This window comes from Dipodomys ordii, unplaced genomic scaffold, assembly GCF_000151885.1.
Source record: "Dipodomys ordii isolate 6190 unplaced genomic scaffold, Dord_2.0 Scaffold72, whole genome shotgun sequence".
Lineage (NCBI taxonomy): Eukaryota > Metazoa > Chordata > Mammalia > Rodentia > Heteromyidae > Dipodomys > Dipodomys ordii.
The window spans coordinates 12,123,029-12,135,873 of NW_012267288.1; the positions used below are offsets into that span (position 1 = coordinate 12,123,029).

Consider the following 12,845-nt stretch of genomic DNA (forward strand, 5'->3'; position numbering starts at 1 on the left):
TTGCAGTGTCAGCATGTCAGTACCTGATGTGAAAGCAACCAGTTGGTTGCTTCTAACTCCCTGCCTTCATGAACAGTTTTCTCTGAGTTCTGACTTAAGGAACCTATCTTAACTTTTCATGTCTACTCATTTTGTGAATCATCTTAACACCATCGCTCCTTTTCACAGTCTGGGTGTTCAAGGTTTGTTTCTTCATTGTCTTCTGTAGCACATACTGGAAAACAAACCAAAGACTAGGGGCTGTGTCTAAAGCTAAACTTCTTCCCATATTCCTGGCATGATTTCTTAGCACCACCCCACTCCATCTCCTTCCCTTTTTCCTTGGTCTCTCAGCTCACAAAGGATGATAAGGCAGATTTCTGTTCTAACAGATTTTTGGGGAGAGGATGAGGTCAACAACTACCAAACTTTGCAGAAGGTTGTCTTTACCCTTTCTAAATATTCCTAAATATTCTAAATGAACAGGACAGTTCTATACATAGTAGAGTCTTTAAAAGGACTGTAGAAAAAGTAACCATTTCTCTCACAGGGTCTCTTCCATGTTTAACCCAGAACTGTATTTCCTCAGAGACCTCCCAGCCCAGAGTTCAGGTTGTCCACAGACAACCAGCACAGTGAGAACAGAAGACTGTTGTTAAAACTAACTTCTATACAATAAGCAAACTTCCTTCCTCTACTTTATTTTATACGTGCATGTTCTTTATATGTGTTTGGTTAACCTACTGCCTATGAAATATTCAACTTTGTTGTAAAAAAATGAAATGAAGTGGAAATCCTCTTTCATTCTCCAGCCATTTCCTACTGATATCTATTTAGTGAAGTCCAGATTCTAGAAAAAAAAAAGACCCAGAGATTTCATCTGTATGACTGTGTCTGTATGTGTCTTAATTGTGAGTAGTTAAGATGAGCTAGAATGTCTGAAGGGATCTTGATGCCCCTTGCAGTCATTCTGGGCTAGGACCCCTTAGTTTTATAGCTGGGAAGTCAATCAAAGTTATTTCTACCTACAGAACTTCTGTATTACATAACTCCTAGTACTCTTGGGTGTATGCACACATTTACACTATTTATTTGCCTGATTAATCCTAAATAATGAGAACAGGAAATATTAAATACGGTTTTCTTTTACATAGAAGCTAAAATTCAAAGACCAAATTATATATTGTGTATCAAGGAAACATAGCCAAGCTTTACAGTTGTATAGTAGCCAGTTGTCCACCAGTTCAGTTTTGGCAGCCACCATTTTTGTAAGACAATATCTATGCCAGGGCTTAAAAGCATCTTGTTGCATTTCCCCCTATCAGTTTCATTTAATTAGACAAAAATGTCAGTGCTGAAACTAGGACAAGGCTGTTAATCACTGAATGGATGAAAGACAAAGATTTCTCTATTTTAATCAAGATGATTTATGCCACTTGGTTTGGGGCTCGGTTTTGAGAAAAAAAAAAGACCATGTGAGAATTGATAGAAATATATTGCAAAAAAACATAAAGATGAACTTTTCAAACTCTTTTATCTCAGTACAGAAAGTCTCTAAAGCATTTTATTGTGTGTTCAGATGTTTGCAGATGTGATTGCTCAATGTGTCTTTAGTAATGCATATTATCAGTACAGTATAATAGCCAAGAATAGGCTCAGGCAGACCTGGATCTGTCTCCAACTTTTGGGCAAGTTCTTTACTCTCTTTTGGCTTGGGATTATTTTAATGCCTACCTCAAAGTCCTACTGTGAAGATTGAATAAGACTGTACCCTTAGCACAGTGTTTAGCATATATAGTAGGGGTCCAAAATCGCAAGCTATTATTATTACTGTCATCGTCATCATCACCATCACCATGACTATGACATATATGAAAAGAGAGTTTCTTATGTTTTTGTTCTTCTTTTATCTGGTTACATTACAGCTTGAAACTTCTCTACTGAGGCACAAAGGACTATTGAGAAAGGCTATTAACTTTTTATTTCTAGTCCAGATAATCTATTCCACTTCTCATTTTATTTCTTAAGCATATTTCCAGACATTTTGTACACTTTTCTTTACACTTGATTTGGAGCATTTCATCTTTCTCCCTTACTTTGTATATAGAAAGATGTTGATATGATGCTGGGTTTGCAGCATAGAGAAAACCTGGGAGATGTATACCCATGTTATCTCTGCATCCACAGTCCATACACATCTAATACAACTACATGAAACATTTTCAGAAGAAATTCAGACAAATTAAAGCATGAGCAGGCATGCTTGTGAGATCAAAATAAAACCTTTAAAACCTTTAATGTTGACTATGGTCAAAATATTTTTTAAAGGCCTTTAATGAAGGATTAACTCAAGTTTATTTCAACAAATCCGCATGGGCATGTCTGAATAGCCATTGATGCTGCACTTTGTCCCACTGATTGACACTTTTGAATATTACTGGAAGTTTTCTTAAGAGTGTTTCATACTGTGAGTTTTTTAATAAGGGGGCTTAACATTTATTAACTCAGAATAGAGGAAGGTGTAAAGAAAACATATACATGCAAATGAGTATATTCTCTTTAAACTGGTCATTAGTTTAAGTAATGATTCCACTGACCAAGATATATTTTTAAATCTTTCGAACAGATTATAAGCAGTAACAAATATCAATCCTTTGGCAATAGATCTAATATTTTGGAAATTTCCGTTTAGAGTTGAGGTATTTTTGAAAAAAGAAGGCTGGTTTTCTCAGGTGGACAGATTTTTAGTGAGAGCTATCTTCTTTTTTAACAGAAGATTTCCAAAACACTGGGAAAAAAACCAAAAACATGGCAGCATCACTGCAATGACATTTTAGTCTCCAAAAGTGGTTTCTTTTGAAGGAAAAATAGTTCATTAGATGTATACATTCAATTGTATTTAAACTGTTTTATATTCTTCCCATTGTCCTATAAACAATAGCATTTTAATTGGTTTATGAATATGCTTCTATTGAGAATATCCAGTTAAAATAACTGATTCAGTATTTAATGAGGGTTGTAGCATTTAATGTTATTAGTATTCAGGTTTCTCTATTTGAATTTTCTTTAGTAAGAAAGGATTTCAAAAGCTAAATCTTGATATCATTCTGATTGATAGCTGATAAGTTGCCCTTTGGGGCCATGTGTAAAGTATATGTAAATTCATACATGATAGCATTTTTTTTTAAACCAGAGACCAATACAGCTCTCATCTGCCCTAACCTATCAACACCATTGATTTGTTTTCCAGCAATGGCAAGCCGGCAGGTGGATATTGCTACTCAGGGCTGGTTCATAGGTCTAATGTGTGCTGTTGCTCTCCTTATCTTAATTCTGTTGATCGTTTGCTTCATCAGAAGAAACAAGGGTGGTAAATACCCAGGTAAGAAAGATTAAAATTGCTTTTTTGTGTTATATAATTACTATTAAAATAAAAATAATCCTGTAGACCATAACAGTATATCTTCTAAGAGACACAAATTTGTATTTTCTGTGCATCAAAATGGGTTTTTTCAAAATCTGTTTTTCTATCATGACAAGCCTTAACAGTGTTAAGGATCATAGGGCATTTGGAGGAACAAATTAGTCTGCCCTCTGAAGAAATTAGTGGCTCTGCTTCCTTAGACTCCACAAAAGTTATGAATAATGAAGTAGCACAGATTTGGTGGGAGAGGAGGGGGAAGAACATGAGGTTTTCCTGAGAAAATAATGCTGGGCCCATATTGTAATATTTCATATTGTGATGTGGCATTGTTTCCCCTTTAGATTATTTATTCAACTTAGTAGGCCCAGTGAATTTATATTTTTTTTACCTGACCATCTTCTTTTCTGTTAGAGAACAAAACTGCTAAAAATCAATAGATTTACAAATGTAATTTATTCCCATGAATATAACAAATGAATAGATTGTTTTTTTAAAAGGAAGAACTATTAAAAACTTAGGAATGATTTTACTATCAGAGTCAACTTTATATGCTAACAAATGCTCATTCTATTGGAATGCCTCAAAAATGACTAAACTACTAAAACTCATTCAAGGTTACTTACATGGTTGCACATGTACTCACCCAGAGGATAAATCCCCTTGCTGTATATCTCAGATCATTGTGTAATAATGTCAAAATTGATTTTTAGTTAAAGAAAAGGAAGATGCCCATGCAGATCCTGAAATCCAGCCAATGAAGGAAGACGATGGGACTTTTGGTGAATATAGGTGAGCCTCTGCTCCTTCTGTGCTTTGTTGTATCTGTCCCACACAAACATGGTCCTCAAACGCTATCCTGAGGATGGGGCTTGGCCAGCAGCCTACTCTGTCTGGTAGTTGTAGTTCCTTGTTTATAAGTTTAGAAGCACTTCAAGGTCTAAATGTTTACAGACACTCCTGATTAGCACATCCTCACATTCCATTAAAAATAAATCTCCATGGCAGTCAGAGATTTGGAGTAAAGCATAACTTCCATTTAGGCTTATGCTGTGTATTGATCATTCTACAAAGCCAGTGTGTTACACAGATACTTAAAACAGGCAAGACCCTACACATCCTGTCTTGTAAAGGAAATGTGCTTTTATAATATCAATGTCAAAAAAACTTTTTAATCTCCAATTCTTAGTTAGCTTTCCTCAAATAATTCCTATACGTATACCCCTGCCTGTTAGTCACAAAGCAATGACTAGGTTGGTTTAGAAGCTGTTAATTATTAAGAAATACCAGAGCCATTTACACAGTGTGCCAATGCTCTTAGCTTGATTTCCTCATTAGGAAGTAATTTAATTTTATTTTTATTTTTGTCAGTTGTGGGGCTTGAACTCTGGGCCTGGGCGCTGTCCCTGCACTCTTCAGCTCAAAGCGAGTGCTCTACCACTGGAGCCACAGTGCCACTTCCGATTTTCTGGTGGTTTGTTGGAGATAAGAGTCTCACAGACTTTCCTGCCTGAGCTGGCTTTGAACCACAATCCTCAGATCTCAGCCTCCTGAGTAGCTAAGATTACAGGCGTGAGCCACCAGTGCCTCGCAGGAAGTAATTTTAATTTAACTTATATACTATTTTTTTTTTTTGCCAGTCCTTGGGCTTAAAGTCGGCCTGGGCACTGTCCCTGGGCTCCTTTTGCTCAAGGCTAGTACTCTACCACTTGAGCCATAGCGCCACTTGCAGCTTTTTCTGTGATTAATAAATTGGAGATAAGAGTCTCACAGACTTTCCTGCCCAGGCTGGCTTCTAACTGCAATCCTCTGATCCCAGCCCCGTGAGTAGCTAGAATTACAGGTGTGAGCCACCAGCGCCTGGATGTATTAAATTCTTTAAGTATCTTTTTAAAAGTATTTTACATAGGTCTTTTTAGAGAGACAGAAATGATTATTTTAGACATGTTTAAAAACACAAGTGAAATGTACCTTAAAGATTAGGATTCTTGTATCTCAAGAGGATTCTTCTATTTATAAAATGCCCTTTACATCCTGTACTTCTTTAATAAGCCTCTTGATTATATTTTAATAAGCCTCTTGATTATACTTGAGTATACAAAATAACTATTTAAATATGTACTGAGCCCATATTAATGCTTTTGTTTTTCCAGAAGAAAAACTTGAGATGAAATGCTTCACTATTGTGATTTCCAGGTGACATTTGTCAATAAGATATTTGTGTTAAATATTAACTGTTTCTAGAGCTTATTTTTGGAATTTTCATGTCAATATCATGAAGTGTAAAATACTGGTAAGGATGAGAAATGAACTAGTTGAAGGAAAACCATTTTTTTTAACAAAATTGGTTACACATGTTCCCAGGTAGATGCAAATGTTTTGTCTCCAAACCTTCCTGTTCCACTCTCTTCAACACAGATAACTATGGTTTCTGAAAATTCTCACAAGTTTTGAATCTTGCAATACAGAACAATAGCTGGTGAGGGTTGTCTTGATGTCATGTTTGGACTCTGGGACTGAAAGGACCCCACCCACCATGCCCAAAAGGTTTTTATAGCACATTAGAACAATCTATAGATGGCCATAGCCCACCACAGATACACCTTCCCTGGAGGACTGGCAATCTTTGCTGATTTAACTCAATCTTCACATTTCTCCTGTAAGCAGGGGAGCTGGTAATTACTAAAGAACTTGTTTTTAGTTCTTGAGGCTATAATCAGATTCAAGGTATGCACACCAGCCTCTTGTTTATTGTTAAGAGGCTACATCTTTAATATAGCCTTGAAAAGTATATATTTGCATGAATTGAAAACAAACAATTGCACTTCATACATTCTCCACATGGTGATGGATTTCAATTCTGCATTATCGTGCATTAATGAACATGCAATGTACTGCTCACTTTGTGGGTCTCAGATATCAATCTGCTATTTTATTGGTATGAAACTACGATCTTAAGAATAGGACTTTCTCTGAGTAATTGCTAACTATCCCATTAAAACTTGAAAAGTGAGGTTGAGTTTGTGAACTAGCTAACAATCAAGAGGCTATTAACTTTTCTTTCAACTCAGCCATTACCTGTGATTATGTTATGTTTAAGTTGCCTAAGTCTCAGTATTTTTCATCTATAATGACAATTGTTCCCAAGTATTAGATTATATTTGAAAGTTTCTTTTCTAGTTCTGATATTTGTGTGTTCTCTTTGATCTATCTACTAATTTTTCATATGATTTTGTTTCCAGAGATGTACATAGCAAGTATTTGGTTACTGGCCTCACAATCACTATTTGATTTAAATTTGTTTGATCATCTTTCTTTGTGTTAATTCATGCCTGCTCTGTTTTTGAAGCATTTTCAGTGGCTGTCCTTGACTTTTGTCTTGACTTTCTCAGAGTAGAAATACTTCATTTGGGCTACTGAGTGCAGACAAAAATACTTGTCACACATGTAATGATATTGATCTTGAAGGAGCCAAAGGAAACAAATTTCTGATGAGAGTCTTCAACTCAAAACATAACTCAGCAGTGTGACTTTTTTTTTGTAGTGAAGCATAAAGTTCATTAGGACAATGCCAATGCAAAAATCATTTCCCCAAACCTCAGAATCCTTTTGGTATAGGTGTGGCTTTGTCCTGTGACTTTCAGATTCTACCTCAGAATTTTTTTCCTTTGGTACATTTCTACTTAAAATAATCAGAAAACCTTTATCTGAGATGTCACAAATAATGAAAATGGTTCCAACTGCTCATGATAGAATTTGTTTTAAAATAATGTATGCAAGTGTCATTCTTTTTCCTTAGTCACTGAGGTCCTCCCTCTGCTTTGCACCTGCTGGAAGTTTTGTGTCTGTGTTACTTTTTGACTGTTATTCTCCAGCCTTATGAAAATGAATTGTAATGCTGATTGCATAGTGACACACACAAAACTAAGAACCTTTGCCTAAATGTAAATTAACTCTATTCACAATTTGCTCATTCTCCAGACTGAGGTTGAAACCAGTTCTAAGTGGTTGGCTTTGATGCATAGAACATTTCATAGTGCAAAGAGAGATGGAACTTCAATGGTGGCCAAGTTTGATTTTTTTTTCATATGCTGTAACCCTGTGCACTCATTTCAACACCCACCTCATGCAGTTACCCCCTCATGGAAGCCTGCAGCTTTGTTTGTTTGTTTCTTTAATTATACAGACAGTAGGATCTGCATCCTTACTAGCATATAGAAAAATCACAGAAATGCACCAACTGTGTAAGTATTTCCTGTTCTTTAGATCCATTCATTTTTTTAACCAGAATGAAACTAGATCAGAAACCATATGCCTGTGGTACTTGAACTCATAACTTACTGCATAAGTAGAGACTGTTGTCATGTAAATCTAAGCATTCCTGTGAATGTGGCCCTGTTGCAGGCTTGCTAAGCTATGCTCCTAAAGCTTTATTGATCCAAAGCTATGTTTCATTTCTTGCATACTTCAGCTTTATTCTGCTCACAAATATGAACTGGTTTGTAAACAGCATAAATGAAGTTTTTAGAGTGGGGCAGAAAGAGCTTTGGGTTATGAATTATCAGTGTAACTACAACATAGTCTGGCCATAGTAAGATGGTAACTATAGGAAAATCAGACATAATTATCTCTGATATATTTCCTGTTGCTAAATTTTACTCAGTAGGCATTCAGTGGGTATACACAACTCTGAACTAAGCATTGTCAAAAAATAACTCCCTAAAATTTATTCTTAGTATAAAAGAAAGGAAAATATATTCCAATGGTTTATCTGCAGTTATAAAATGAAGAAATGAGAATTTTTAATGTTAGAATTCTGAAGAATTTCTGAAATGACTACTGTTTCTTCTGTTGTTATTTTACCAAGACTTCATCCAAGCAATGTTTATTAAGTGCCTGCTGTTAACCAAGCTTTAGGGGGTCTTAAAAGCAACAGAATTTTGGCCCTATATTGAGAATGTTTAATAACCATATTTTATATGGTGATCTAAACATATTTTCCACTATACTACAGTCTTTATGTAACTACCAAGAATATATTTATATCTATCTATACTATACTGGAATTTATTTTAAAATTCAGTTAATCTTTGACCTTGGCTAAAAATTAGCATCTGATACTTCCTGTTCTTGAAAGATTTTTTTTTATTAAAAATGTGAGATTTTTATTTGCTTTGTAAAACTTTGAAGCTACATAACAAAGTGTGTGTATGACTTTTGAATCACCTGGAATTTATTAATTCCTCTTATTTGGGAAACTACTTTTTCGCAATTCCCTTTCATTTTTGAGTCAGAAAAAGACAAGCACTAATACAGTGCTTCACTCAGACTTGTGAACACATGTCACATCTAGAAAGTTCTGTTTCAATGTATTGCACAAAGTATTTCTTAGGGGAAAAAAACATGTCCTCGAACTACAAGTCTGCAGTGGAAAGAAGAGGAGGCGGGGACACACATTTGTTATATACAGTGTGCCAGCCACTGTATTTATGCTGCATGTCATGCCTCATTTATCTAGAATCTCATTACTGAAAGACAGTATTACAGCATACCACTTTTTAAGATCTAATCCTAAGCCATTTATTCTCCAATTAATCACAAAAAGCTGGAAGTGGAGCTGTGGCTCAAGTGGTACTAGTCTTGGGCATAAAAGCTCAGCACTGCGTCCAGGTCCAAAGTTCAAACCCCGTAAGTGGCAAACACACACACACACACACACACACACAAAATTTATCCTACCACACACACACACACACACACACACACACACACACACACACAACTTATCCTACCAAAGATCCCGCTACCTTTGAATACCTTCTCCTGGAAAGACTCTGGATAGAATTGCTACTTTTTCTGCCTTCTACCTAGCTCTGGTCTAACTCACCATAGCCACAAAGCTGGAATGAATGGCTGCTTCCAAAAAGCTCTTCTTGGCCGGTTGCTATTCCTAACTGATATGATGATTCATGTTGAAATCCAAAGGAATGTGAAGGCAAAAGCATTAGAATTAATAAGGATTTTGTAATGTTTAACACAAAATTAACATAAAAGTAATTATATTTCTATGTACCAACAATGAGAAAATTTGATTTTAAAAATTATTCTAATTATGATAGCATAAAAATATAATGCAGGAATAAAGCTAACACTGAAATCTTCCACAGAGACTTTGTCAGAGACTTGTCTTTAGCCAACTTTTGTCTGTCTCTGCACCAAGATAGCAGTCTCAATAACAACATTTTTCTTGATATCTGCTAGGGCAAGTCCTCTAACATTGTTTTTGTTTTTGTTGGCCATGGAGCTTGAACTCTGGGCATGGGCACTATCCCTGAGCTCTTCAGCTCAAGGCTAGCACTCTACCACTTTGAGCTACAGCGCCACTTCTGGCTTTTTCTGTCTGTGTGGTGCTGAGGAATTGAACCCAGGGCCTCATGCATGTGAGGCAATCACTCTACCACTGAGCCACCTTCTCAGCCCTTGCTATTGTTTTTTAAGAGTTTGTTTTTAAATAATCTTTGCCCTTTTCAGTTGTACATAATATATCTTAGAATCATTTTGCCAAGTGTCATATAAAAATCTTCTAAGCTAAGGTGCTCATTTGTATAATTTTAGCTACTTAGGAAGCTAAGATCCAAAAGCACACAGTTGGAAGCCAGCCCCAGAAGAAAACTCTGTAAGACTCTGCCTCCAATTAACCAGCAAGAAGCTGAGCTGGAGCTGGAGGTGTGACTCAAATGGTAGAATGCCAGTCAAGCAAGCAAGATGATAGAATGGGAGGCACTTGGTTCAAACCCCAGTACCAGAAAAAAATTAAAGTTTTTTATGTTAAAAATGAATTTATTCTAATGAGCAATATGGAGAAGATTAACAGTGTCCATATTTCAGTCTTTTATCAGTTTTAATGCTAAAACAAACTTGTGTTTCTGAAATAAATCCAATTTAAGATATATTTTTATAGATTGCTAAATTGAATTTGCTCAAGATTTGAGGTTTTCTCATCTGTGTTCATAGTGATGTTAGCTATCTACGATTTTCTCAGTGTTCTTGCTGGCTTTTGACATACACCAAAACTAGCCTCATAAAGTTACTAAATGAGTATTTCTTATGACATGTCCAAACTTTAACAAGTTAGAAACTGAGACAGCAATCTTCCCAGACATGTTCCATTCCACAGTAAGTAAAGTTAATTCCAAGCTTCCCGTTGCTCAGACTTTGATGGTGTCTTTTTCTCTGTATATACTAGACAATTGTTCACTGGAGCCACATCCCAGGCTTTTTCTCTTTTATACCTAATCCATGAGAATATTCTCTTTTCCCTATCTTCTAAAGATGTCTATAATCTGAGCAGTTTGTACTACCTCCAATGTTCCTGTGTGAGCCAAGTCATAAGGATCTCACTCCTGGATTTTCGCAACCATCTCTACGTAGCTCCATAGAGCAAGGGTTGGCAAACTTTCTTTGTAAAGGGCCCAGTAGTAAATATTCTAGACATGGTAGGCCACAGGGTCTTTGCTGTAGTTTTGCAGTTCTGCTGATGCAGCCAAAAGAACTCATACAGTATATGTAATAAATGGGTATGACTCAAGTTTGCCCTAAGTTACCAGCCCCTATCATCTAGGATAGCTCGTGTCAACATATATGACAGAACAATGATTTCAAGAAGCCAGTGTCTTACACTTATAATTCTAGATACTCAGGAAGCAGAGACCTGGAAGACCATGATTCAAAGCTAGAAATGGCAGAAAAATCTATAAGTCTCTATCTCTAACTAACCAGCAAAATGTTGGGCTGGAGGCATGGCACAAGTGGTAGAGTACCATCCATAAAGAGCCAAGCTTAGTAAATGCAAAAACTCTGATTTCAAGTCCCCAGTACTGGTCAAAGAGAAAAGGGAAACAATGTGGTTAGATCATGTCACTCATCCATTGACAGTCTTCCAGTGGCTTCCCATCTCACTTTGAGTTAGAGTCCTTACAGTGAGCTAGCCCTGCTTCTTCTACTTTACCCTTACCATTCTCTTTTTTCCTTGCTTATTCAGTTCCAGCCACACCAAGCTCCTGGCTCTTTCCAGAACATACACCAGTCTTGCCTCCCCCTCAGGGTATTTAACCTACTTGTTACTTCTGCCAGAATTGTTCTCCTTCCAGTATTCATCTAGCCAACCTAACTCATCGGCCAATGATCAAATGTTACTTCTTAATGAGTGCTTGCCTGGACATTTTATGTCAACCTTTGGTCCTCTCTCCTAACCCACTCAGTTCTCTTCCTCAGCTCTCTACTCTCCATAATACTGGTCACCTTCTGACATAACTAATTTTCTTTATCATGTTGATTGTAAGGTGTATTTTCTCCCACTAGAAGAAAACTCAGTGATGTCAGAGACTTAGTCTCTTTGGCTGGCTGCTATATCCCCAGTGTCTAGAATAACATCTGCTTTGGAGTAGGCACTCAGTGAACATTTCCTGGATGAAGCCAGGAGTAGACAGATGGCTAGACAAAAGAAATGCCATAGACAAAAATGTCCTGTACCATTTCCTTTGGGGACACTGGAAGCAGAATAAGACTAACAGTTGGGACCCAGGTGAAAAATTCTGCTCATTGTTGAATCCTTCAGTAGCATTAACTTTCTTACCAAATCATGTTCAATATTCACAAGAGATTTTTAACCAAATCCTAGAAATTCATCATTACACCCCATAGCTGTTGAATAGGCTATTTTTATAACAGATTAGATGCTAGGGGTTGTATCCTCCAAAACGCCCCCAAAGACAGGTCATCCAAAGGTTCTGTGATGTCAACCCACTGGTTAATCAGCACTGAGAATAAAAGAATATAGATCATTCAGTTTGCCACACACACTCATATATTATCTAACCAGGTAATTTTCAATATCACCTGCCAGTGATATTGCTAGCATTATTTCCTAGGCTTGAGGTACTTTTCTTGGAGAAAAAAATGAAATCTCTATCAGCAACTGATGGCAAATGAGCAAGAATATTTTTATATCTGAAAATCTTCTGAAACAGAGTTCAAAAGAAAGTCTCAGATCAAGTTGCTCTGTGATACTGCAGCGAAAGTAGCCTGTTGTTGCATGAGAATTTTTTTAATTAGTAATATGTCTGCTTTCTAATTTGTCTTGCTTTTTTTGTTCTTTGAAAGAAGGCAAAATACTGGATTCTGTCATTGTCTTTTTTCTATTTTTTTGCCTTTTTTCTATTTTTCCCAAATGTTACCTATTAAGGAATAAGTTGATGTGCATACTCTTCTGCTTCCAGAAATTGTGCTTAGCAGTTCAACAGAAAAATAAACAAAATGATAATGATAGAATCCTACACAGTTTTATTAAAGACAGTCCTCAAATTTCCCTTCAACATGGGTAGGCTGCATAACACAAATGGGGAAGGGGGAAAGAGGTTAATGTGTGTTTGCTTTTATATGTGGG

At 36.4% G+C, this 12,845-nt stretch overlaps 1 protein-coding gene across 11 annotated transcripts in view; it reads left to right on the top strand.

The window, feature by feature from the left end:
* The window catches only part of Nrcam (neuronal cell adhesion molecule), a 278,463-nt gene that overhangs the window by 262,493 nt on the left and 3,125 nt on the right, over positions 1-12,845 (top strand). For 10 of the 11 annotated variants that reach the window (XM_013024020.1, XM_013024022.1, XM_013024021.1 and 7 more), the window contains 2 exons: positions 3,230-3,361; positions 4,114-4,192. In XM_013024020.1, coding sequence (XP_012879474.1) covers positions 3,230-3,361; positions 4,114-4,192 — 211 coding nt within the window. Of the gene's footprint in view, positions 1-3,229; positions 3,362-4,113; positions 4,193-5,553; positions 5,597-7,586; positions 7,604-12,845 lie in introns of those variants that run through there. The other variant, XM_013024029.1, reaches the window with a different exon arrangement.